The following is a 27,992-nucleotide window of genomic DNA, read 5'->3' on the forward strand; positions in this document are numbered from 1 at the left end:
TCATTTCCAACCCATACCCTACCTCATTTCAATTCCTATCCAACCCAAATAATTTAAAAATTATTTTCAAAAACCTGATTTTCAAAAACCTAATCTGAAATTATTTGGTTGCTCCAGTGCTCACTGCTTCGAATTCATCTGAAATCCCCTCTTCATCTGCATCCCCTCTTCATCTGAAATCCCGACATCCCGTCTTCATCTTCGTTCTTGCTGGCTACTAACTGCTGCTTGCATCTTCGAATTCATCTTCATCTGAAATCCCCTCTTCATCTTCATTCCCTCTTCCTCTGAAATCCCGACATCCCGTCTTCATCTTCGTTCTTGCTGGCTGCTCATTGCTACTTGCATCTTCAAATTCAGACGCCATACGGTGAGACGGCAGAGGCAGACTCCCGTCTTCTTCAATCTTCACGCCGTCATATTGCTTCTTCTTCATTTTCGCCGTTCTTCTTCTTCGCCATTTTTCAAGGTATTATGTTCTGTTTGGTTTTTGTTTTTTTTTTTTTAGATCTTTGAAGTATGATGAACTTATCCTGTTTAGGATTGCTTGGTTGATGAACTTATCCTTTTTTTATGCTATTTTGATAACTTATCCTGCATAAAATAGTGTTTAATTCATACAAGCAGTCTATAGGAGTTAGATCACAATTGTCTTATTGATGAAGTACTTTTAAGATTAGAGTAGACTTATTCATTTTGTTTTGGCATTGATTTCTGGAACTTTTGCGTAATTATGGAGGATTTTGTACTGAATTGTGATTTGAAGTTATTGTTCATCGGTTATTTGCTGTTTGAAGTTTAGGCAATTGATTTATAGTGGTATTTGATTGGTAATGGTGATGAAGTACAGTGCAATTTTGATTTCCCTTAGATCTGCTGATTTGTAGTGTTTGGTTTCCATGTTCTTCGCTTAAGTGTGGCTGCATTTCGAGACATCTCAGGTTTCGTAACAGAAGCTCAAAGTACCCATCAGAATTGTCACTGCACTGATGATCATTTGCTCATTATCTGTTGTTTGAGGTTTTTGTGGGTATATGATAAAGTGTATATGAAGAGGATTAGAGAGAAATTAGTGGGGTGAAACTGAAAACTGTTTAAAGAAGGGTAGTAAGACAATGCTGCTTCTTTTTCTCTATACAAATTAGATTTTTTTTGTTGTGACTGAAAAAGACCCAACAAATTTGATTGGATTTTGAGAATTTTCTTGTGTTTGGTTCCTTGCTTGTTATTATAAGAAAGCTTACTAATGTAGAGCTGCAAATCTCCATCAGACCCTGAGTTCTGAAGTTGATTGCTTGTCATTGAATTTCCACTTAAACAAGCCATTGACAGATAATTCTCTGCAAAATCCCCTAATAGATTTGTAGTGTTTGGTTTTTTGAGTCGATCTTAGTGAAGTTGTTCGATCTTGATCAGTAGGTTTTGATTGAATCTTCGAGTTTTGCTTATAATTGTAAGTTTGCCTGCATTTGTTGACGTTTGTCTATGGTTGAATTTGTTTACGCTTTAGATCTATACGATTTTTCTTTCATTTTGTTGTCAAATTGCTTTATGTGAAACTATGATGAAGGAGATGCAAAATTTGGCTTCTAATAAGCTCATTGTTAGTGAAACTTCACAGTACATAAACTTGATATCTAATTCGTTTTTTGTTTTCATGCTTTGCTCAAATGTTAATCTTAAGTGTATTAAAATGAGAAGTTGGAGTTAATCTTAAGTGTATCAAAATGAGTAGTTATAACAATGGGTTTGTTTTGGGCAAAGGGGTTGAGGTTGGGTTGCAAATAGTCCTTTGTTCTTCATGATCGTTAGAGCAATGTTTTGACGCAGGAGTCTTGAAATTGGTTTGCAGTTCACGTATGGAGTAGATTTGATACATCAAAGGATTACTACATCCCAAATCCAACAAAAGTTAACCCAAAAGTCAAGCACAAAACTTAACACCTACTTATAGCAACTGAGATATCTACCAATTATCAAAGGATTTAATTTCTTTTTTTTTTATTCAATGTACACTGTCCATGTAACCAATACTAATAGTCTGACGCATTCCGTAAGTTACCCGCAACCTAAAACCAAAACAGAAAAGTGTCAACCACAAAAGGTTGAGAGAGTAGATCCAATCCACGTAAAACAATTATTTTGAATTTAAAACATGCTTTCATAAACAGGAAAAAGAGAATAACACATACAAGCTTGAAAAACAAATCCTAGACCTTCGTGCGCACTAAGTATCTAGTTGAGAGGATGCTCCATAGCTCTAAAACCATATCTCTCTCGAGTGAAGCTAGCCAATATCTAAATGGCAACTCGCCTCAAAACATAGCAGAGACCCAATTGCCTCTTGCTCACAATATAATATCATGGAGGATAGACTTATGGTCTTTTAAACATCACTCCGTATCACAAATAATCAATCAAATGCTCATCATATCAATTTTATCCAAAATATATAATTATCGTTAAATCACACACACAAGAAGAGATGTAGCGTGGCCACACCATTTTTAGAAGGGGACCACAATCTACTCACCTCAATATCTGTTGTTGGGTGCCAATTACCAATATTTAACCAATCCACCAAGTAAACACCTCTATGAACTCACAACTTGATCATAACAATGTATCAATCACCCATAATAATTGGGTTAGAATATACTCCTTTATCCATAACTCTCATTTTAACCAAATCATATCGATAAGGATCTCTCCCTGATGATCAAACTTAAAATAATATTATATAGGTTAACTTCTTAAAACCCTTACGTCATTAATTCTTAAGCTAATCAATTAACCATTTTGATCTCATGAGTTAAACATATTATTATTAATTAGTTTAATGCTAAAGTAATTCTAAACTTACATGATATAACTTACATCCACTAAAATACAAGATTAGTCTTCAAATCATTAAAAGATAACATTAAAAATACAAGATGTACCTTTTGTACAATGGCGAGATGCAAAAGAAAGGCTTCGCGTGGGCCCCACATGATAATAACGAATGTAATGAAACTTTGTTCTTGGATAGAAAGTAGAAGTATTATTGTTGCATCTAATCAACAAGGAAGGTTCGCAATTCCAATTGGATGTGCGAAAAATAACCAAAGGAATTAGGTTTAAGTGTATTTATAAAGGATAATTTAGGTTAGGGTAAATTAGCCCAATCTTTTAGTTTACATCACATTTTTGCCCGATAAATTATTTCATGATTCAACTCAATAGTATAATTTTCTTCTTATTCAACCCAAATATTTCTCCAATAACAAATCCTACAATGAGTTAAATATATTCAACCCAAATATTTATTTTTTCCCATAACAAGTCCTACAATTAATTAAATATAAATCAAATAAATATTTTTTTTTATACACAAATGATACTAGATTTGGTGACCAAAATTTCACAGTATTACAACTCCCTTCGTCCCTTGCATTTTATTAGCTATGGACTTATTTTATTTTAAGCACTCCACGTTTATTGTCTCTGCTCATCTCATTCATATATATTTTCTATGAGTGAGGTGAAATATAGGTTCTAAGATAAATTTTTTACGAAACGACACAGCACACCTCAGCGGCTCACGCCTCACAGCACATCGTTCTCCGTCACCGTTCACAGTTCACCGTGAATCGACTCGACTCTCGAGCTCGAGCCTCAAGGTGTCGAGGCTGTGTTTTGCCTACCTCTGCTTGCTGCTGTCGGACGCTCAAGCACCTTCTTTAATTGACTTCAATTTTAGGTGTAATTTTGAGATCCAAAAATTAGGATTATTTGATTTGAAACATTCAATTTGATTATTTGTATGCCATTATCAATTCTCAACATCCTGCATGTTATAAACTGATCATAATGTTTATTATTATTAATAGTACGAAATTAGGAATCTATTCTTTCCATCATGTTATTATAAAGCCTATTAAAATCCAATTCTTTTGAAATTTAGTGCAGTCAAATAAGATTAAATGAAAAAAATAATAATTTTTAAGGTAATTTAGGGATAATTGAGTTTGATTATTATTTTTTTTTAGAAATTATGAATATTAAGGAGTTTTGAAAATATGACTCGTTAAATTAATTGCTTGAAAAATTGACTAAATTGAAATGTGAAAGTGTTCACATGGAGAAATAAAGATTGGAGAGTAGAAAATTGGTTAAATATGATAGCTGTTTCTTGGGGTTTTGCACTACAGTGGAATATATTATTAGTAAATGTTTAAGTTCAATTAATTCTCAGTATATGATAGGAATAATATGCTTTAGTAATATTGCAAGATGAGCAATATTAAGGTAGAAGGATATAGTTGTTTTATTGAGGACAAAACAAATACATATAAAATATATATGAATGAGATGAGCAGAGACAATAAACGTGGAGTGCTTAAAATAAAATAAGTCCATAGCTAATAAAATGCAAGGGACGAAGGGAGTTGTAATACTGTGAAATTTTGGTCACCAAATCTAGTATCATTTGTGTATAAAAAAAATATTTATTTGATTTATATTTAATTAATTGTAGGACTTGTTATGGGAAAAAATAAATATTTGGGTTGAATATATTTAACTCATTGTAGGATTTGTTATTGGAGAAATATTTGGGTTGAATAAGAAGAAAATTATACTATTGAGTTGAATCATGAAATAATTTATCGGGCAAAAATGTGATATAAACTAAAAGATTGGGCTAATTTACCCTAACCTAAATTATCCTTTATAAATACACTTAAACCTAATTCCTTTGGTTATTTTTCGCACATCCAATTGGAATTGCGAACCTTCCTTGTTGATTAGATGCAACAATAATACTTCTACTTTCTATCCAAGAACAAAGTTTCATTACATTCGTTATTATCATGCGGGGCCCACGCGAAGCCTTTCTTTTGCATCTCGCCATTGTACAGAAGGTACATCTTGTATTTTTAATGTTATCTTTTAATGATTTGAAGACTAATCTTGTATTTTAGTGGATGTAAGTTATATCATGTAAGTTTAGAATTAGTTTAGCATTAAACTAATTAATAATAATATGTTTAACTCATGAGATCAAAATGGTTAATTGATTAGCTTAAGAATTAATGACGTAAGGGTTTTAAGAAGTTAACCTATATAATATTATTTTAAGTTTGATCATCAGGGAGAGATCCTTATCGATATGATTTGGTTAAAATGAGAGTTATGGATAAAGGAGTATATTCTAACCCAATTATTATGGGTGATTGATACATTGTTATGATCAAGTTGTGAGTTCATAGAGGTGTTTACTTGGTGGATTGGTTAAATATTGGTAATTGGCACCCAACAACAGATATTGAGGTGAGTAGATTGTGGTCCCCTTCTAAAAATGGTGTGGCCACGCTACATCTCTTCTTGTGTGTGTGATTTAACGATAGTTATATATTTTGGATAAAATTGATATGATGAGCATTTGATTGATTATTTGTGATACGGAGTGATGTTTAAAAGACCATAAGTCTATCCTCCATGATATTATATTGTGAGCAAGAGGCAATTGGGTCTCTGCTATGTTTTGAGGCGAGTTGCCATTTAGATATTGGCTAGCTTCACTCGAGAGAGATATGGTTTTAGAGCTATGGAGCATCCTCTCAACTAGATACTTAGTGCGCACGAAGGTCTAGGATTTGTTTTTCAAGCTTGTATGTGTTATTCTCTTTTTCCTGTTTATGAAAGCATGTTTTAAATTCAAAATAATTGTTTTACGTGGATTGGATCTACTCTCTCAACCTTTTGTGGTTGACACTTTTCTGTTTTGGTTTTAGGTTGCGGGTAACTTACGGAATGCGTCAGACTATTAGTATTGGTTACATGGACAGTGTACATTGAATAAAAAAAAAAGAAATTAAATCCTTTGATAATTGGTAGATATCTCAGTTGCTATAAGTAGGTGTTAAGTTTTGTGCTTGACTTTTGGGTTAACTTTTGTTGGATTTGGGATGTAGTAATCCTTTGATGTTACCTTGTATTACATTTGATAGCTATTTATGAGATTATTTATGAAGTTTGTTTTTGCGTTACCAAATAAAGATCTTAAATTGTAGTGTTGAAGTGGTGATTACTAGTTATGGATGATTTGTGTTTTCTGTACTCAGTAGCTTCTTGGCCTAATTGGGTAAATTATTAGATGGGGTGTTACAGAATTAATTGGTATAAGTTGAATTGTCTCTATATTTTTCTGATTGCATAATTAAAAAATAATAGATTATTCTATATACTCCACCTTTTGAATAATGCATCTAATTCTATTTCTTATAAGATTGAGTAGCCACCAGGCACTAGTAATCAGTAATCATTTTACAAACAAAATTTTGACGAATATTCAACAAAATTATCCTAAATTTTTTTCTGTATCTTGTTGCCTCCAGGGAGCGTGAACCCTTAATTCACCCCGTGGAATTGTGTTATGATCCTACTGCCTAATTCTAGCACTAAGTAAGATAGTACAATCGCACCAACATTAAAATCCTATCTACGATCAATATCGGGATTCTAATAACCATGAAAATTAAGTTTTACTCATGTTTTTAGGTTAAATCTAACAATAGGTATTTTTTTTGACTTAGTGAAAACCTGACAACCAGTGCAACCATTCCTATCAAGTGTTTGATTATGGCCTTACGGTTAGGAGAACACAATAATAAGCATAATCATAGGTAATGAAGTTTTCCTCTTATTTTCTGATTTATTTTATTTTATTTTGTGTGCACTTAAAATGTGATGTTATATGTTATGAATTAATAGGTCTTGGTTGAATGTGGCCTCAAAAAACATTACGAAGAAAAGTAAAATTTCAAGTTCGCGGATATGTGTGAAAAATCTGCCCAAATTATTAACTCTTGATAGTGTCAAAGATCACTTTTCTCGTATGGGAGAGCTCACTGATGCCAAGCTTCTTCGCACCAGGTAGTTGTTTTATTAATTCGTCTCCTTTGTTCTCTTTGGTTAAACTTTCTTTCTTTTTTATTAGTTTTATATTATGTTTTTGTAATTTTTAGAGAGGGAAGAAGCAGACTTGCATTTATTGGGTATCGCACAGTGGAGGAAGCACAAGAAGCAATTAGATATTTTAATCATTCTTATTTCAAGAATTCCAGAATCACGTGTGAGGTTTGTACATACTTCCTTCATCACGCGTTTTTTTATTGTTAGGCTGTCACAATTCGTCACATATTCAGTTCACACGAGTGGTTTTATTTCAATGATTCAAGAATCACGTGTGAGGTTTGTTATATACTTTATTCCTCGTGATTTTATTGTTAGGCCGTCACAATTTATCACATATTTATTGTTAAGTTACGAATTTTCATGCCTAACATTTATAATTTCGTCTTAAAATGCTTAGTAATAGTTATTAGAGAATTGTGCCCATCACCAATCTCCTAGTACAAAAAAGTGTGGATATTGTTCTAGTTGTACCTGAACTTAGAGTTGTCATAATTAATTTCAAGTAGCATGGAAAAAGGATTTTATCTAGGAAAGGTGAATGGTGAATGGTGAAATGTCTAAGGAGCTAGCCATGCCCTTTACAGCTCTTTATTTGGTATATTCGTATCTATGAATGGTTTTACTCCTACATTTATATGTGTTTCAATTGTGATAACAATGATTTGTACTTGCTTTGATGTGGATTTTTATTCTATAGGATGCTTGGGAACTTGGTAATGCCAGAATTCCAAGGCCTTGGAGCTGGTATACTAAGGAGAAAGAAAAGTTGAATGAAAAGAAAAATTTAGTATCTAGTGGCCAAATTAAAACGGGCAAGAAGAGTGCCTCCAAAACTAACGTGATTGATGATCCCAAACTCTTAGAGTTTCTGCATGTTATGCAACCACAAAGTAAATCGAAATGCTGGATGAATGATGAATTGGCCCATGGTAATGTTGTCACAACTATGGATTTTTCAATAGTATAGTTAGAAAGAATGATCAAATTATAGATATGAATTTATGACTGATATGTGTCATGATTATGTTTGTTTGTCCTTCAGATAACATGGAGAACCATGATATTCATGAAGGAATTAGCTTGGAGAAGCAACATAATGATGATTTTTGTGTTAACTTAACAAAGTCTAGTAGCATGCAATACAGTCTACAAGATGCGAATGATGTACAAGAAAGTTCTCGACTTTATATACACAATCTTCCATATACTTCAATGTATATTTTCTTTGCTTGTTTTAGTGTTACACCAAATCTTTAATTTGGCCGTCCTAAAATTAGGTTGTGTTCTTGATAACTCTTTAATTTCACTATTTCATATGTGTTCACTTTTAAAGCATATGTGATCACTGTTTTTTAAGGCTTACGTAATCACTTTTAAGGCCTATTTGATCAATTTGAAAGGCCTATGTGATCATTTTATTTTACTATGTGATCACTTTTAAAGTTTATATGATCACTTTTAAAGCATATCACTTTTTAGGCTTTTGTGATCACTTTTAAAGCTTATGGATATTGTGTTTTGTGGTGGTGGTGGACTTGAAAATTTAAAATGATCACATATGCCTTAAAAGTGATCACATAGGCTTAAAAGTGATCACATAGGCTTAAAAGTAATCACATAGGTCTTGTAAGTGACCACATAGGCTTTAAAGTAATCATTTATAATTGTTAAAGTGATCACATAAGTCTTAAAAGTGATAACATATCCATTTAAAGTAATTACATAATATTTAAAAGTGATTACACAGTAAATTAAAAATATCACAGACCTAAAAATGATCACATAGCTCTTAAAAGTAATCATATATGCCTAAAAAATGATCACATAGGCTTCTTAAAAGTAATAACTTACAATAGTAAAAAGTGATCACATATGTTTTAAAAGTGATCACATAAGCCTTAAATGTGATCACATCTGCATGATCATATAAGTTTTAAAACTGATCACATATGTGTGTGGGCTGGTCCTAATTTTAGGACCGTTGTATATGAGATTGTCTTTTAGTGTTACTGGGTATTTATTATCTTTTGTTATTCATTTTGATTTGATGTGCTTATTTATAGTGAAGATGAAGTGAAGGAGTTATTTAATCATTTCGGGGAAGTCAAAGAGGTTGATTTCATCATTGACAAAGAGTTAAAACGGTTCAAGGGTTATGGCTATGTTCTCTATAGCACTCCAAAAGAAGCTGCTAGGTAAATAGTTTTTTAGTATCATTCTTGTTTATAATGTATGAATACTAGGAAATAGAGAATAATAGTACTTGTGCTTTTATGTTGTCTAATCGTAAGACACACTAATAATGGTTCTTTTTGATTTTGGATAAGTGGATTAAAGCAAATTGTGCCACATGTTTGTCTTTCTTTACTATGAATGAATAGACATTCAATAAATCTAGGGCCACTGTGTAGTCCTTTTACAATTTATATATTTTGTACAAATGAGTAATGTGTACCTCAGAATTTGGATCCCCTCTCACCTTTTGCTAAGTGGGATTTTGGTGATGATGGGTGTTGACATGTATGAACTTGCTTTTATGTGGTAATAATATGACTTGTCATTTTCTCTAATAAAAATGGAGATGGCAATGGCTAAGTGATGTGGACATTAGCTAAGATATTCAAATTGTACTGGTATTGAAGTTATGAACTCGGGCAACATTTAGAACTATTCTTGTACTTGCTCTACTTGCCTTTGCGTGACATAGTGTATGTGTATCATCTACCTCTTATCACCATATTAATTATAAGACATTTTCTTTAACGCTTTCTTTTTTTTTTTTTTTTGTATTAACACATGTTGGCTTCCGAAGAAGAGATGTCTAAAGAGGGATGAATGAAAGATATTTCGGAAATAATGTGATGCACTCAAAAGATTATAATCGTTATCCCAATATTTGCACCACTTAAAATCCTAAACATTGAGTTATTTTCTTTATGAACTGTTAAATGGTTGAAGTGGCTAATCAAGAGTTAAAATACATGACAAAATGATTTGGAGGTGAGCTGGTGTTACACCTTAAGGATTCTGATTTAGACTTTTTTACTCTAAAATAGATTAATCATAATTTCTGAACTCTATTCAGTAAGCTAACTATATTTTAGATCTAGCCTTATAGAAGGAGTTCAATCTAGTAATCAAGAACAAAAGTACGCTGAGGAATAAAATAAAATTGGGAAAACTGAAATGGAATATGTGGCATTGAATTGGGCTGTAGGCAATAATTTAGTTTTGGCATTTGAATGTTGTTGTCATGCTGTGTAAATATTTACATCGTGGCGTTTGTGTTTGGTATCTATGTCATGGATTATTTACAGGGCACTGAAAAATTTGGATCAAACAATTTTTCATGGGAGAACATTGCATGTTAAGCCGGCGGATCCAAAGGATACTTCACGGCAAGTGGAGTAAGCTTTCATTGGAGTTTGCTTTTATTTGATTGTTCGCGAAATTCATGGATGAGAAGCTAATATTGCTTTTTTTTTTTTATCAGAAACCATATATCTATGGGTAAAACATATAAACAGAAGATTTTGGAAAAGAGAAAGGCATCAGAATCCGATGGTCATACTCAAGCATGGAACAGTTTGTTTATGCATCCTGACACTGTATGTTTGCATTTCCTCACCTAATCATGTGTATCATTAATGTTTATGTGTTCTGATACTTTATGTTCTTTTCTTTCTGCTTTTAGGAGTATTTCATATTCATTTACGACTAATATGTTATAGATGATTTCCTCATAGATTTTCTCTTGCATAGCGAAGTCTTATGGTGTCCTTATTATGTTATCACTTATTAGGGTTTCGCTTTAAATGAGACGAGTTCCTTGTTTAGCTAGTAGAGTCTCTCATATTCGTGTATGGTTGTATTATAAGGGATTTGCTCATGTATTCTTGCATTAGCTAAGTCTTAAGGACTGCTTTTGTGTTTATGGAAGTATTCAGTATGGGATACTAGTTACCGATTATCACTCTTACATCTGACTAAATTTGAGGCTTGAGCATTGTTTCCATTATAGATTGAAGTTCGCTGAATTTTGGTGTTTTAAGTTGCTCTTATGGAATTAACATAATATGGAGTTAGTGTTTGATGATATCTTTTAATATTTGATGAATGAACTGACAAATATTTGGCGTAGTTATTTTATGTGTTAGCCCTTGGCTTAGTGTGAGATAGCATATGTTGTCTATGAGAAACTTATTCTAAATCAGAATCAAGTGACTTGATAGACAATGTTGACTTGTATAATTGGCTAAAAGCTTAGGTGCTCAAGTATAGTATTTCTAACTTTCAACCTAATATGCCCTCCCAATGTTAGGCTGGTATGTGGAAATAAATCAAGTGACCCCTTGATGTATAGTCGATTCAAACATATTGAAGACGTGAGTGTTATGGTAATGCACAGTGTAGAGTGCATATGTGAGAATTACTTAGGGCATATAGCTTCCTTTAGTCACGAGAAATGCACCTAGGAGAAAAGGACTTGTACATATATTGCTAGACAGATTGGTTCTCACCTGAACTCATGCCTTTCTCTCTACACACACACATGTTTACCAATGTGTAATAAATATTACAGTAATTTAGCATTATATTATTAAATTGTCTTCTCAACTATAGTTTGACGGTAACATTTTATACGTAGAATTATACAGTATAAAAAATTTATCTTTGACAATAATCGATCGCAAATCGTACTAAAAGAGATATCTCGGCCCAAAATTTTTTCATTCCACCCAAAAATTTGAAAATTAGTAGTTTTTTTCTAGACATCTTACCACGATTTTGGTAACAATGATATGCCCTTTTCAGAATTAATAACGACACTGTACTAGGTATGGATGGATTTAAATCTTATTTCTCTAATCAATCATAACAAGCCATTAGGGAAGATGTATATAGGGTTATGCATGACTTCTTTAATTCAGGGAAGATATATAAACCTGTCAATTAAACCTCTATCACCCTTATCCTTAGGAGTGATCATGCATCTACGTTAAGCATTTTAGACCAATAACTTATTGTACTTTCATTTATAAGATTATTTGTAAAATCTTAACATTCAAAATTTTTAGTTGTTATTGGTAGTAATTTCAAAGAGACGCAAATCAGTTATATCCCAAAAGGGAGAATGTTAGATAATGTTCGTTTTACCACTAAACTTATAAAAGGATACCGTAGGAAACATAATGGTCCAAGAAGCTTGATTAAAATGGACTTATGATTGCCTGTGGTTCAATTAAGTTGGTTTTTCTGGAAAGTATGTTGGGTGAACCTCTAAAATTTATCAGATGTGTCATGGAATGTGTCACCTACAATTTGCCTTTGCCTTGCGCTTTGCACTTAGGCTCCAAGGACCTTTTGCGCCTCAATGCCCCTCATGCTTTTTAAAACTAAGATAAGATAGTAGGAATTAGGTGTTTTTGGCGAAAATATTTATTTAGCCTAAGAATTAATGAAGAAGATTTGAAACTTGCTCTAGGGTGTTGGAAAAGATGAAGAATTTTGATAATGCGAAAATAAGTTTAGTTTAGGGTTTTGAAATACTTAATTTGTATTATTTTAATAATGAGAAGTAACATCTCTATTTGTGCAATAGTTCTTGACCTAGAAAAGAAATGATGATTAACCATAACAATTTTAAAATAAGGGAATAATATCCTCGAAACCCTAAAGTAAATCTTGAAATCTTGACTGATTCTTAATTTCTTATACTGCCCCTCATATTAGGTCTTTTGATTACCGAAACCGAACTTGCAAAACTTCATCTGCAACTTGCACTATCTCCCCATGAGGGCTAAGCCGAGATTATCCATATAGTACAAGCCACCACGTTCAGAACCATATGGGAGCTGATTTTGCATTTGTCTACATTTCTTTTGGTCTTCTCTCTGTTGTGCCTAGGTTCTCACTCATTTTTCTGACAAGGCCCAAAAAGGCTTTTTCTCTTACGGTTTTCTATTCAACTTTTTCTCTATCATCTTGCTGGGTCACTTTTGAGATTATCGCACCTCTCTTTCTCACCGATTTGTTTTCTTAATGGCACTCCGGGAATTTCATCGGCCTCTCTCCTTGGACCTGTTTTTCCAGAAATCAGTTCCCCCCTCCCCCTATATTTTTCGTTAGGTGCATGGTAGCTTTGCCGCCGGTCCGGTTTACTGGAACCTTGGTGGCGGCCATATGTCGTTGAGGGTTGAGTGAACTTCCTTGTGATTTTGTGTTTGGAATTTTATTTGGAATTTGTGTTCAGGGATTTTGGATTTTGATTTTGTTTGGACCCTGGGTTCTGGTTTGTTGTTAGGTTCGAGTTTTTTGTTTGCGGGTTTCTGGCAGTGGGTAGTGCCCAAACAAGCCCATAAATTAATACCTTTGTTTGGTTCTACGATTACTTCCTCTGGTTGTGATACGACCTCGAGTGTTGGGAGGGTGGTAGAAGCGCCTTGTGCCTAGCCGCCGGTCTGGGTAACTGGTACCTTCGCGGCGGCCTTTCGTTGCTTTAAGTCCTCCCACCAATCCGGGTAGCCAATGAGTTTAAACCACCCTTCTTTGGTGTGTCGAGAACCACCAATGTGGTCAAACTTCAGTTGAGTTTTATCGACCATTTCTTGTCGGAATTAAGGAAAATTTGACCGGCGTTAACAATAGGCCACCTTTAAGGTAGGGAGTGGGTCTTGATTGAGCAAGTCACGTATTTCCGTCTCTAGGGATGCGTCGATTCCTGCTAGGAATTGGTAGAGTCTTTGTCTCTTGATATATGCGTTGAATATGGTTATGTCTTCCTCATGGCTCATGTTTCATAGGATTTGGCATATGCCAATCGATTTCCTTCCGTTGACATTGAGTTTACCGAAGTAAGCCTCAATGGAGTCCTTATTTTAGGCTAAAGTTGCACCGTTCTATTTCAGATAAAAAATCTAAAGTTCTTGATCGCTACTCAATAGGGATACGATTCCTCGCCATAAGGCCCTCGTAGTTGTGTAGCCACTTTTAACTCTGGTGACGATGGTTCAGGGGCATGTTCGTTCTATTTAGTTGCTGGAACATTTGGAGCGTATGTTCCATTTGTGCCTTGGAGATCATCGGATGATTTGTTGTTGTTTCAGTTTCGGTGTTCACCATTGTAGGTAAGTTTTATGGTAGATGATGAAGAAAAAAAAAACGTTTCCGGTCTCGGAAAACACCTTACGTCTTTGATACTACGAAAAATTTAATAATGCGAAAATAAGTTTAATTTAGGGTTTTGGAATAATCAATTTGTATTATTTTTATAATGAGAGGTAACATCTCTATCTATACAATAATTCTTGACCTAGAAAAGAAATAAAAATTAACCATAACAATTTGAAAATAAGGAAATAATATCCAAAAACCCTATAGTAAATCTTGAAATCTTGACTTGTTCTTGATTTCTTACAAAAGACACCCCAAGTAAAAAAAACTCTTGTAGCTTGGTATGATGTTTGTTTACCTAAGTCTATGGTGGTCTTAATATTAAAAATTTGACAATATGGAATACGTTGCATTGGGTAACCAATTTGGCTAGTGGATTAAGAGGGTTCATGCTTGCTAAATAAAAAAACAAGACCATTTCTGAGGTAGTACTACCTCCTACTACCTCTTGAATGCTAAGGAAATTTATAAAAGGAGGAAGCTGTTGGACATATGGAATGGCTGGAATATGGTGCTAAAAAATGGGAAATATAGCTTCAAGCTTGCTTATAAGTCATTATTTGGAACACCTGAAATGTTCTATTGGAGACAAAGATGTTTATTGAAGTTTGAAGTTTGAAGGTTGTTGCAGACTTGCATACCTATTATTGGTAGGATCAAGGATATAAAATTTGGATTGCTGTTTGTATAGAGAAGTTTTCGAGACAGGTTTGTAATGTTATTAGCCTGTCAAGCTCCTCCCTAGCATATGAAGAGTGAGGTGAGAAACCCTTCATAGAAGTTGTGCCCACCATACTGTTGCAAATAAATGGGTAAACTTTGTATAGTGGCTTTTTGGGGAACTTCATTGTTCCGTAGGTTGTAATTTTTTTTTTATTAGGATTAACATAATTACTGATTTCAAAAATAATCATAGTCATCAAATCAATATCCCGTATAAAGTCAGGCTCGGGGGGCAAAGGTAGTGGACATAGCGAGGGGACAAAAGGAATGTGCCCTGTCATTGTGTAACAGTTTTGTTTGATTGTTGCACAATTGCTCTTAATATCGAGATGTTATAGTTGCTTTTATTGTGCAAATAGACATTTTTTTATTAGTTATTTGTAAAAATTTATCAATGCTTTTATTTTGCTATAAATGTTTAGCGTTGAATTTGAATATCGACTTATCAAAACTTAATTTTCAGATTGTTGAGAATATTGCTAGAAAATATGAGGTCAGTAAAAGTGACTTGCTGGATTGTGAAGCTGATGATCTTGCTGTACGTGTTGCTCTTGGAGAAACTGAAATTATTGCAGATACTAAGAAGGCTTTAACAAATGTTGGAGTAAATGTGGCTTCCTTGGAGGAATCCACTTCCAAAGGTGGAAAAAGAAGCAATCATGTTTTGCTAGTGAAGAATTTGCCTTTCAGTTCGACTGAAAGTGAACTTTCTAAATTGTTTGGAAGATTTGGGAGTCTTGACAAGATTATTCTCCCTCCAACGAAGACATTGGCCTTGGTATGTTATGGAAATACGGAAATAAATTGACTTTTGTGATTGTTGGATGTTTGCCTTAAATTGTTTAGCTACTTTCAGAAAAATTGGACATGGTTATTCTAGTATGCAGACTTCCACTTTTTAGTTCTCAAAGAATGTGATATGCAAGGTTGAGTGGGCAAAAAGGGAATCGAATAGATTCTTTTTTACGACAAACATGCTTTTACGTATCCATTCTTTTCTAGAAAAAATGTTCTAGCTGCAAGATAGAAGTAGGGGTAATGTTGTCTCATTGCTACATATTAGTTAAAATGTTTGTGTCATTCACTTCATAATAGTAAAAATGTTGTGACATGTGTCAAGACAATTTTGAGGTTTTTTTTGTTTAACATGGCGAGGTTATGTGTTGTTCGACTCTTTCATCGGGTGTGCAACTCCTATTTTGCTTCATTCTGCTCGAATTTTTTTTCCAAATTCATGTGAGTATTGAGTTTCTAAAAACTGATTTGATGCTGAATACTAATTTTGGGACAATTTAGCTAGTTAGAATTTACTTTATCGGCCCTCCCTAAGACCATTCAAGGACGGCTCCAAAAATCTTTTAGTTATGGGAAGCTCCAACTATTGAATACGAAATAACATGCTTTTGTTGTGTAATATATTTAGAATTGTTGAGTTTTTTTCAATTCAATAGCAGTTCTGATGGGTGCCTTATTATTATGTCTTATTAGGTTATCTTTCTTGAACCAGCTGAAGCTCGTGTAGCATTTAATTCCCTACGGTATAGCCGCTACAGGTATGTTGGTCATTCGTTGTCGTCATAATCATTTACCCATCAGTTAAGCATATTTATTTTAATTGTCTAATTATTTTAGTTGTAGAAATATAAAGTAGTTGATTACTTTTTGCAAATGCTTGTTCAATAGAAAAAATAAACACGAGAAATGAGATTTGTTATTGTAATAGAATGATAAGAGAGAAAAAATAAGAACACAAGGAAGGAATTTTTTTTTTCCCTTACTGTGTGTTAAGAGAAATAATATTGTTGCAATTTTTTGATAAATTTCAATATTTATTTTGATACAAAGGTTGAAAAATTTATCATAGGTTGTCACATGGTTTGTGATCTCACTCACATTAAAGAAGGGATTTTTTTTCCTTTTTTTAGAAGCAGGATATGTATACACCAACAATACTAGTCTCTTGTGATAAATGAACTGAAATTACCCTTAAATAAAACCCTTATAGGGAGGGCTAAGAATTTTACTCATCAAAGTGCTTGTTCCTAATGGAGAATTTGGCTTTAGGGTATGTTTCAAATGAAAATGTTGCCCAAGCATTTTCAGTTCTGATTAAATTGAGTATAGATGCAAAATTCTCCACAACTAACTTTTATCGTTTTTCTTTCTGATTTAGCAACTTTACTTTTTCAATAGAATAGTGCTTGTTTTTTGTAACAAAAACTATATAAATTTTTATGATATTAGTTTAGTGTCTTGAGTTATAATAATAAATATTAAGTGCATGACAAAGTAAAGTATTATGGACTATTTGCAGCAAATAATATATTCTTTTTCGTTAAACCTTTTTGTGTTTTATATGCATTCTTAATTAGGATCAAATATTTGATGAAAGGCAAAAACCAATTAGATAAACACACAAGTATGAAATTTATTGAAGTATAGGATGATTAAAAAATTTCTCTTTAATTTCCATTCTTTTGAGTAGTGATTAGTGTTTTTTAAAGGGAAATTCCACATGGTAGCTTCAAACTTTTATGAAACGTCAATGGTAGCAGTAGCACTTTTGTAAGAATTTTCCACATGGTAGCATCCTGTTTATGCCTTATCCATTTGCCGTAGCATTTTCCGTTAAATACTTGTCAATTTCCGTTTAATTCACCATTTTGACGTTTTTACCTTTATTAAGTGTTGGTTGTTGTCTTTATAATTTGCCCTAAATCATTTTTATGCTCTCAAATGTTTATTTTACCATTTTGACATTTAATTCTCCGTTTAATTCATCAATACTCTCAAATGTTTAGGGCAAATTATAAAGACAACAACCAACACTTAGTAAAGGTGGAAACGTCAAAATGATGATTTAAACGGAAATTGACAAGTTTTTAACGGAAAAATTCTACGCAGTTAGATAAGGCATAAACTGGATGCTACCACGTGGAAAAATCTTACAAAAGTGTTACCACTGACATTTCATGAATGTTTGATGCTACCATACGAAATTTCCCTTTTTTTAAATATTTGTTTTCATAGAATAATTTTGACCACACTGAATGTATTTGCCAAGTCCACCCTTGGTCATATATATAGATTTGTTAAATATGGTTACCAGTTGAGATGAGGTATGCGTGCAGGGCCAATTTATGCAGATTAGCATGCAATCTCCTTGCCTACTATGTGCCTTGTAAATTTTTTAATGAGCATTTGTCATTTGGTTATGTTTGGTGGAGAATGTGGATTAGCATTCTGGTTTCCTTACAAGTATTATGAGTTTCATCTTGCATTTTAGGTGTTGTCTTGAATCGGAACCCATTATTTTTTAAGGAAGCTATATTATTAATTTTGATCTTTTGACTAATGTCGTCAGTAATGTGAATGACCGATGACATCAGAAATGTTAATGAACTATGTAATTTGATCTATGATAAAAACTTATGTTACTTAAAATCTTTGATTTCCTCTAGTAATGTTTACGTTGGTCGAACACTCGAATATGGGTATGGACACTTGAACTCTCCAAAGTAGGCTAAAAACATGCAATTACTAAGTCCAACACTTGGACTTGTACCCAAGTTAGGTACTAGTGGCCGAATTCATGTAACATAGGTAGTTACTGCTTTATTAGAATTATCTGGATCACGCTTAACCTACGAATTCATGGTTAATGCTTGTGTTGCTCTAATCTCCTTCATACGTGATAGCTAGTCAAATTTATCTTGAAAGGTTGGAAAAGGCATAGGACATCTATGCATACTACTCATGTTAAGTTTTTGATCATTGCATGTCATCTGCAAGTCTCATTGTGTGATTTTGGTAGTCCTACTTTGACGATACTGTTAGTAAGACACTAGTATTTCATTACTTGTATCTTTACGCCCCTTTCACTTGTGCCCCTTTCATAGGGATTCTATGTTGTATTTGGAATGGGCTCCCAACAATATTTTTGATCAAGATTCGATACCTAATGAGGACTTAACATCGAATATGGGCGCTCAACATCGAGAATTTATGAAGGCAGCAGTGGATAAGCAATTTGACGGGATAACCCAAGACGAAATTGTTGAGGTTAGATGGTCTCTATTTTTGTATTCTATGATTAGACTCTTTCGATCTTTGTTTGCTCATGTGTAGAGGACATATGGGGTTCCCACCTTACTTTTTATTTTGGTTATAATGTACTCCCTCCTTGCCAAATTATAAGCACGATGTGCTAAATAGTTTATCCAAATTTATAAGCACCCTGGTGCCCTAAGGGCTAGGGGTCATTGGGTAATCTAAGCCCCGTACAAAGAGTAAGATAAAAAAGTCATCTATCCAATCACTATAACTAGCATAGGGTAAGGGGTCGAGTCCACAGGGATGTCACGAATAAGGGGAATCAAAAGCCAATGGTTAATCTACAATCTAGGCTAATTTTTTAAATTTGATTTGTTCGATTAACTAAGGATGCAAATATAGAATGAATACTAGGGAGTTAGGGATTCAACACACCCAACATAAGTCATGAAAGAGCATGGAGTTTTGGAGAGGAAAGGACAAGCACCCTACCCCACTTCCCTTAATAAAAAATGCTTTTAATTTGGGAAGGAGGGAGTATCGTACATTTTAACCTTGTATTAGGGTAAAAAAACAACTATCTTCCACTTTTGTGCCCCTTGCACATATTGAATTGTCGCTTAATTTTGTATTGAAATGTTTGCGTATTAGGTCTTCCTTAGCAAAGGATGGATTTCTGATGTCTTTGAACGATTGAAAGGTTAAACATACGTGTGTAGTTCTATGCTTAATTGACTTCTGCAAAATGTGCAAGAAGGCATTTGGCTATCTAATCTAATTTACTTGTGTAGTTCCGACTCTTCTCCCCTTCACTTTATTTCTTCATTCAAATTGTATCTGATTTTAAAGATGTCTCAGTTCTCAGATTGTAATATATTCTTAAAGCATGTAAATTGTATCCACTTAGTCCCCTCAGAGTCTTTTGGTGTGTTGTTTTTCAAATGAATTTGACTTAAAGGTCTTTGTTTAACATTGCCTCATATTTCGTATTTTAGCAGTTTTTTAATTTTTTAATTTTTATTTTTTTTGTTATAGTTTCCCTTGCAGTGGATACCAGTTCATTCCTGTGCATAGATTCTAATAGAGCATTTGTGTTAGAATATCTCTTAAATTAAAGTAAAGGAAAGAAAAATACCTGATAAGTTGATTCTGTAAGATCCAATCATCATCAATAGTGTGTTGTCACAGCCATGTACCCTTTATTTTATTGCTGCAACTCCACACGTCACTATTGAAAGCAATCCTAAATTTGTTCCCGTTAGAAAATTTTCCAACCTACCCCTTTCTTCATTGTAATCCCAAAATATATCGGCTTTTAGAGTGTTTCTTGAAATCCGGATTCAAACTATACGAGCATCTCCTAAATCCAATATGATCAACTCATGATTCGCAATCATGCTAACGAACGTATTTATAGAATATTGTTGACTAACCTTGTATTTGCTATCAGTTGGTCATCCCAATTTATAAGCACCAAGGAGGCATGGTGCTCTAAGGGCTAGGAGTCGTTGGGTAATCTATGCCCGCCCCGCACAAAGAGTAAGATAAAGTCACCTATCCAACCACTACAACTAGCATAGGGTAAATAAGGGGTCGAGTCTACAGAGATGTCATGAATAAGGGGAATCAATGAGCCAATGGTTAATCCACAATCTAGGCTAAATTTTTAAGTTGGATTTGTTTGATTAACTAAGGATGCAAACATAGAATGAATACTAGGGATACCAGTTTCCTTTGCAATGGATACCAGTTCATCCCTTTGCATAGATTCTAATAGAGCATTTGTGTTAGTTTTGTACCTACTTGTGCAAGTTTTTTGTGGTTTTAACACATTTCAAATTATATCAGTTTTATTGCTGATTTTTCGTTTGATGATTTCAATTGCTAATCTCACTGTTGGTTTCAGTCACGAACCCTTTATGTCACAAATCTCAATTTTTCAACGACGGATGAATGTTTACGGAAACATATCAAAGAAAACATGCAAGAAGGGAAGATTATAAGTGTCAGGGTGAGTACTGTTACTTTTTTCTACATCTGATACTCTCATTTTTGACCTATTTATTAGGTTAACACGTCTTTGTTCAGATTGTAAAGCGCCAAAAAAAGAGTAAAACTGTCTCATCAGGCTATGGATTTGTGGAATTTGATTCTGTGGAGACAGCAAATAATGCTTGCAAAGCTTTACAGGTATGATTGGTGCTCTGTACACCAATTGAATATTTATCGGAAGATGTTACCTTGATTTGTATAGCCTATATTCATTATTGATGCATCTTGTAGGGAACTGTTTTGGATAAACATGCCTTAAATTTTCAGCATCATCACACTACAGAGAAAAAGGTTCTTAAGAAAGCTGAAACTGATCGTAGTTTAACAAAGTTAAAAGTTGGAAATGTTGCGTTTGAGGCAACAGAGAAGGACCTTAGACAACTCTTCAGTCCATTTGGTCAGGTAAGCACCATATCTTTTTTAGAATATTTGATATATATTATCGAGTATGAGCTACGTTCCTAGTTGAGGGAGATCCAAAACCATGGATTAATTTTCTTTGAACTTTCTTTGATGATTTGATTAGTAATGAATTACATACGTGTACTTTGTAGTAACTAACTCGTATGATCAATCAAATTTGGTCAAGTTTTCAACTAATTTACAAAACTCACACCTACTCTGAGATATGTTTGGTATGAGAACATTAAATGTTACGGAAAGGGAAATGATAGATGAGTAAGGGTAAGGGTAAGGGTAAGGGTAAGGGTAAGGGTTATATGTTGTTTGGTATAACAATATTTAAGGGGAACACTTGATCATAGAAACGCCAACAAGAGTAATAGCAAAATTTGTTACATGACATAAATGGTTGGTAACAAAATAATATCCATTACCCTCAAGAACTGGATTTTAACTTAATATTATATCAAACAAAAAAACATGGAGTAATGGTAACCGAATCCCTTACTTGGTATTAAAAAATCCATACCTAAAACTCTTGGATTCCATTTAGGAGGGAAGAATACATTTATCGTCATTTGGTATTGGCTTCTATACATAACATGGTTGAAGTGGAAAAGATTTTCCGTGTTTTGTCCAAAATTATATGAAAATTGGCTTGTCCTTTTAGAGAAAGGAAATAAATTTCCTTTTAGTAGAGTGGAGAAATATATTTTGTCTATACTCTATATCATATATTCTGCATCCATATTATCCTCAATTGCTTAAACTGAATGTCTTATTTACAACCAAATTACTTTGTTTGAACTTTACATAATAGAAAAAGTTTTTCTTATCTGCAAAGTGCAAGTTATAAATTTGAAATTTGTTTTTTACGAGAAAATTTTTTCCTCCTTGTAATGGAACATCAGAGATGAGAAACACCACTGGTGGGATCCTACGCAAGCAGAGAATTAGTGCGAAGAAACGCCACTGGTGGGATCCTACGCATGCTTATTTTCTTCTTGAATGCCGATGTAAATCATGTATTATGTTTCTATATTTTTTAAATTTGGGGTGGTTTTGAGCATATTCAACATGTTGATCACACGGGGTCTCGAAAATTGGTAATTTTAAATTACGTAGCAAAATTGTTATAAAAATATTATAATTTTTGAAATTGTAAATGACCTTTAAAGAATTTCTCAATTTTGAGGCTTCAGAACGGGAGGGTATGTTTCACTCACCTTTGTATAATGTACAGGTAAAAAGTTTGAGGCTTCCAAAAAGACCTGGGGGACACAGGGGGTTTGCATTTGTCGAATACGTCACCAAACAAGGAGCGGAGAAGGCTCTTAAAGCTCTTTCAAGCACCCATTTGTATGGGCGACACTTGGTAACTCCATGGAACTTCATCTTCATTCATATACATGGTTTTTCATGTGCAATTTGTTGTGTTGTGTAATGAAATACAATAATAAGCTTTGAGAAAATAAAATTAAGAGTGCCATATTGCCCTCTAAAGAGGGTCATTAAGTCATTTTGTGTACCTTGGCATTAATGTCTATTTTTCATCAATTTTTAGGTTTTGGAAAGAGCAAAACTAGAGGAAACTTTGGAAGAACTTAGAGCAAGGACAACTGCTCAATTCGTTGATGGCAGGCAAAAGATTCATAGTCAAATGGAAGTTAAAAAGAGGAGGTTTACATCTCGTTCAAATTAAGATCATTCATTGAGTTTTGAACATGAGTTCTTGTCTAAGTTATTTATTATGATAAGGTAAATTACACATGGAAACTTTAGTTCGGTTAATGAAAGTAGAGCTCTGGTCTAAAAATAAAGCATATTGAAATTTTGAACTTTTTCAATATCTTAAATGAGGTAACATAAGCTTAAACTTAAACTTTTCTTCTTTACTAGGTAACTTAAATCCTAAACAATGCCAAGTTATCAAATGTCACTTGCCATTTTCCACTCTTTATACTTAGTAACTTAACCTTTTCTTTTACTTTTGTCAACCTTGTATTCCAATCTAGTAAATGTGTCTTTGTATAAAAGAGCAACTTAGCAACATATTTAAACATGAATTCCAATTTAATCTTACAATTTAGTTGTAGTTTTTTAGTTATAGAAATTCTACAATAATTACAAGCATCTTTAACCTTCTCATACCTATTTGGTGATGAAGTGCAAAAGACGACTACACTTTGGACTTTTTTTAATTGCACCACTAATTGTTTCCAAATCATCTTGAACAGCCAAATTCAAAATATGTGCATAAAATCTCATATGCAAAAAGAGCCCTATAACATAAGCTTAGAAGGTTGAAGTTTCTCAAGCAAAACATCTACAACATCATTTGCAATTGTCAAGAGTGATGGTTAAAATCTTTTAATACAAATTAAAAATTTTCAAGCATCCAACCAAGATTTTGCTTATTGTATAATTGTTTGGACATGGCAAATAAAGAAATCTAAGTGGTCGCTTTGATTGAGAACAAATATTTAAAGGGGTAAATAAAGTCAAACTAAGAAAACAAAGTTAGTTAAATAGATGATTAAAGAAATTTTATTGTTAGAGAAGTAGAAGAATTAACTAGAAGGTAATGAAAAATGGAGACTATATCATTTAGTTCCTTATTTTGGGGTACAAATTTACCCCAAGAGAGGGTAAGGGAATTCTTTACCTCTAGATGAATGAAATTAACCTCTTTTTTTATTTATCATTTTTAATTTACTCTCATTCTACCTCTATTACAATTATTTTAATAACTTCATTTGAATCTAATTACCTTGTTACAATAGTTTGACCTTTTTTATCCCCTTTAATGATTACTCTCAATCCAAGCGACCCCTGAATAACTTGTGAAATTAAATAAGTTTGCAGACCTAATAATACAATATAGCATTTAATTAATGATACATCCTTGTTTATAATATCATTAAATTGAAGGATTTCTATATGGTAGGCACTAGCTTTTGCAAAAGGCAAGTGTAGCAATTTTTAAAATTAAAATAGCACTCAACTATTGAACAACATTATGGAGAGTAAAACGTTAATTTTCCATTAAGTATGGAAAATACCATTATACCCCTTTCCATTTCATTAAAACTTAGTAGTCACTTCCTCTTCCATTCAACGCGTTCTTCCTCTGCTATTCAACTGCTTTCTTTGCTAAATCTGTCCGACCCATTTTGATACATGCCAATGTGAACTGAAACAAGATGGAAAAACGTCAAACTTTATAACATAGAGCAGAGAGGTAGAACAAAAGCAATTCTTGCAATAGTGACATTTTGCCCATATACAAACTTTTCACGTCTGGAGACAAAAAGCTCGATTATGCAACCAAAACAAATCCCAGTTAATTCTTTCTCAATGATGTTTCTATCAACATATTAGGCACTGGACCACTAACAAATACAATTAGCTGAAAATTTACTGACAAATCATGGCAGTGACTTGAACAAAATTGCCCTTATCCTCCCTCTTTTTGTACTGAGTACTGAGCACTTTACTTTTCTTCGTGAGGCGGGGGCTGGGGAAGGGGGAAGGGAGGGGCTACGAAAATGCTAGCAATCTAAAATCAAAATTAATATGCGTTTAGGCCTTGGCAAAACATTACAGACAAACAGAGATTTCCTGAATTCAATCAAAGATGCTAGAATTTACTTCACCAAATGCACTATCTATGGATAGAGAATTTGTTTCAATGAAAACCAAACTATTGCAATCTTACATGCCATAATAACGTCTGCCATGATCCACCATTGTGATATAACCAAGGGCTGTGAAAACAAGAAATCCAATCATATCACGAAATAATGGAGGAGGAAGAACAGTTGATGGAAGAGGAAAGAGCTACTGATTTTTAATAAAATGGAACAAGGGTCAAATGGTATTTTCCATACTTAACGAAAAATTAACGTTTTTCTCTCCATAATGTTACTGTAGTTAATTGTTCAATAGTTAAGTGCTATTTTGTAGAAAAAATTTTAAGAATTGCTACCACTCGCCTTTTGCAGTAGTTGGTGCCTACCATATATGTCAAGCATATAGAATATCCCTTAAATTAAAGTAAAGGAAAGAAAGATACCTGATAAGTTGATTCTGTAAAATCTAATCATCATCAATAGCGTGTTGTCACAGCCATGTACCCTTTTTTTTATTGCTACAAGTCCACACAAAGCAATCCTAGATTTGTTCCAACTTTTTCGAACCTACGCCTTCCTTCATTGTAATCCCAAAATATATTGGATTTTACGGTGTTTCTTGAAATCCGGATTCAAACTGTACGAGTATCTCCTAAATCCAATACAATCAACTCATGATTCGCAATCATGCTAACGAACGTATTTCTAGAATATTGTTGACTAACCTTGTATTTGCTATCAGTTGGTCATCCCAATTTATAAGCACCAAGGAGGACTGGTGCCCTAAGGGCTAGGAGTCGTTGGGTAATCTAAGCCCGCCCCGCACAAAGAGTAAGATAAAGTCACATATCCAATCACTACAACTAGCATAGGGTAAGTAAGGGGTCAAGTCTACAGGGATGTCATGAATAAGGGGAATCAATGAGCCAATGGTTAATCCACAATCTAGGCTAAATTTTTAAGTTGGATTTGTTTGATTAACTAAGGATGCAAATATAGAATGAATATTAGGGATACTAGTTTCCTTTGCAATGGATACCAGTTCATCCCTGTGCATAGATTCTAATAGCGCATTTGTGTTAGTTTTGTACCTACTTGTGCAAGATTTTTGTGGTTTTTAACACATTTCAAATTATATCAGTTTTATTGCTGATTTTTTGTTTCATGATTTGAATTGCTAATCTCACTGTTGATTTCAGTCACGAACCCTTTATGTCACGAATCTCAAATTTTCAACGACGGATGAATGTTTAGGGAAACATATCAAAGAAAACATGCAAGAATGGACGATTACAAGCGTCAGGGTGAGTACTTTTACTTTTTTCTACATCTGATACTCTCATTTTTGACCTATTTATTAGGTTAACACGTCTTTGTTCAGATTGTAAAGCGCCAAAAAAAGAGTAAAACTGTCTCATCAGGCTATGGATTTGTGGAATTTGATTCTGTGGAGACAGCAAATAATGCTTGCAAAGCTTTACAGGTATGATTGGTGCTCTGTACACCAATTGAATATTTATCGGAAGATGTTACCTTGATTTGTATAGCCTACATTTATTTTCATTTGGTATTGACTTCTATACATAACATGGTTGAAGTGGAAAACATTTTCTATGTTTAGTCCAAAATTATATGAAAATTGGCTTGTCCTTCTAGAGAAAGGAATTAAATTTCCTTAAATATACTCTATATCATATATTCTGCATCCTTATTATGCTCAATTGCTTAAACCAAATGTCTAATTCACAACCAAATTACTTTGTTTAAACTTTATGTAGAAAAAGTTTTTTTTTATCTGCAATGTTCTAAAATTGTAATTTGAGAAAATGTTTTCCTCCCTGTAATGGAACATCAGAGATGAGAAACGCCACTGGTGGGATCCTGTGTAGGCAGAGAATTAATGCGAGGAAAGCTTTGAGTTAATCTGTCCTACTAATAGGCATGCTGATTCCTTCTTGAATGCCACTGAAAATCATGTATTATGTTTCCATATTTATTTAAATCGGGGCTGGTCTGATCATATTCAATATGTTTAATCGCACAGAGCCCCGAAAATTTGATGGTCTTAATTTTAAATTACGTAGCATATGTTAAGTGTTTAAAGATACAAAATTGTTAATAAATTATTATAATTTTTGAAATTGTACGGACCGTTAAAGAATTCTCAGTATTTGCCCTGCAGAGGCATACGTTTAGAACGGGAGGGTATGTTTCACTCAAAAAGTTTGAGGCTTCCCAAGTGACCTGGGGGACATAGGAGGTTTGCAAATGTCGAGTACGTCACCAAACAAGAAGCGGAGAAGGCTCTTAAAGCTCTTTCAAGCACCCATTTATATGGGCGACACTTGGTAACTCCATGGAACTTCATCTCCATTAATAGACATGTTTTTTCATGTGCAAATTGTTGTGTTATATAATGAAATACAATAAGGTTGCGTTTGGAAATAAATATTTCATTTTAAATTGTAGATTTCAATTATGAAATCGTTAATGAAGAATTTGAGAATGACAAGATTTACGAAATCATTCTCAAATTCTCATATTTATCACTTCTATAACAATGGTGAATTTGACTTAAATTCAAATTTGAATTTTTTTATTTCTCAAACACTAAATTGGAGTTAAATCCAAATGAAATTATCTTTCCCAAATATAGCATTATAAGCTCTGAGAAAATTAATTTAAGTGTGCCATATTGCTCTCTAAAGAAGGGCATCAAGTCATTTTGTACCTTGGCATTAATGTCTATTTTTCATCAACTTGTAGATTTTGGAAAGAGCGAAATTAGAGGAAACTTTGGAAGAACTCAGAGCAAGGACAACTGCTCAATTTGTTGATGGTGGGCAAAAGATTCATAGTCAAATGAAAGTTAAAAAGAGGAGGAGGTTTACATCTGGTTCAAATTAAGATCATTCATTGAGTTTTGAACATGAGTTGTCTAATTTATTTATTATGATAAGGTAAATACACATGGAAACTTTTGTTCCATTAATGAAA

General features: G+C 33.4%; 1 protein-coding gene across 8 annotated transcripts; it reads left to right on the forward strand.

The window, feature by feature from the left end:
- The first annotated feature begins 22 nt into the window (after positions 1-22).
- LOC130801837 (multiple RNA-binding domain-containing protein 1-like) lies at positions 23-27,992 on the forward strand. Of its 8 annotated transcripts, none has more exons than XM_057665745.1 (22): positions 23-469; positions 6,381-6,447; positions 6,579-6,668; positions 6,757-6,918; positions 7,011-7,122; positions 7,658-7,889; positions 8,003-8,174; positions 9,024-9,155; positions 10,278-10,367; positions 10,454-10,568; positions 15,320-15,634; positions 16,345-16,409; positions 18,756-18,918; positions 20,816-20,920; positions 20,998-21,099; positions 21,193-21,363; positions 22,607-22,738; positions 22,928-25,868; positions 26,195-26,299; positions 26,377-26,478; positions 27,178-27,343; positions 27,762-27,992. In XM_057665745.1, the coding sequence occupies exons 2-18, from the start codon at positions 6,419-6,421 to the stop codon at positions 23,063-23,065; spliced, it is 2,325 nt and encodes a 774-aa protein (XP_057521728.1). In that variant the 5' UTR covers positions 23-469; positions 6,381-6,418; the 3' UTR covers positions 23,066-25,868; positions 26,195-26,299; positions 26,377-26,478; positions 27,178-27,343; positions 27,762-27,992. The 8 variants fall into 8 exon arrangements, with proteins under 8 accessions (XP_057521728.1, XP_057521729.1, XP_057521726.1 ...); XM_057665746.1 differs by having other exon boundaries at positions 22,928-23,121; XM_057665743.1 differs by having other exon boundaries at positions 22,928-23,043; positions 27,164-27,343.

The sequence above is a fragment of the Amaranthus tricolor genome, chromosome 15, assembly GCF_026212465.1.
Source record: "Amaranthus tricolor cultivar Red isolate AtriRed21 chromosome 15, ASM2621246v1, whole genome shotgun sequence".
NCBI lineage: Eukaryota > Viridiplantae > Streptophyta > Magnoliopsida > Caryophyllales > Amaranthaceae > Amaranthus > Amaranthus tricolor.

What these genes read in the sequence shown, in the direction of transcription:
- LOC130801837 (XM_057665743.1), top strand. Translation starts at nt 6,419, where the DNA reads ATGATCCTACTGCCTAATTCTAGCACTAA. An exon ending in ATGCTTGCAAAGCTTTACAG is followed by an intron (nt 21,100 to 21,192) that starts GTATGATTGGTG and finishes TGCATCTTGTAG; the next exon opens with GGAACTGTTTTGGATAAACA. An exon ending in ATGGAAGTTAAAAAGAGGAG is followed by an intron (nt 23,044 to 26,194) that starts GTTTACATCTCG and finishes TGTTGATTTCAG; the next exon opens with TCACGAACCCTTTATGTCAC.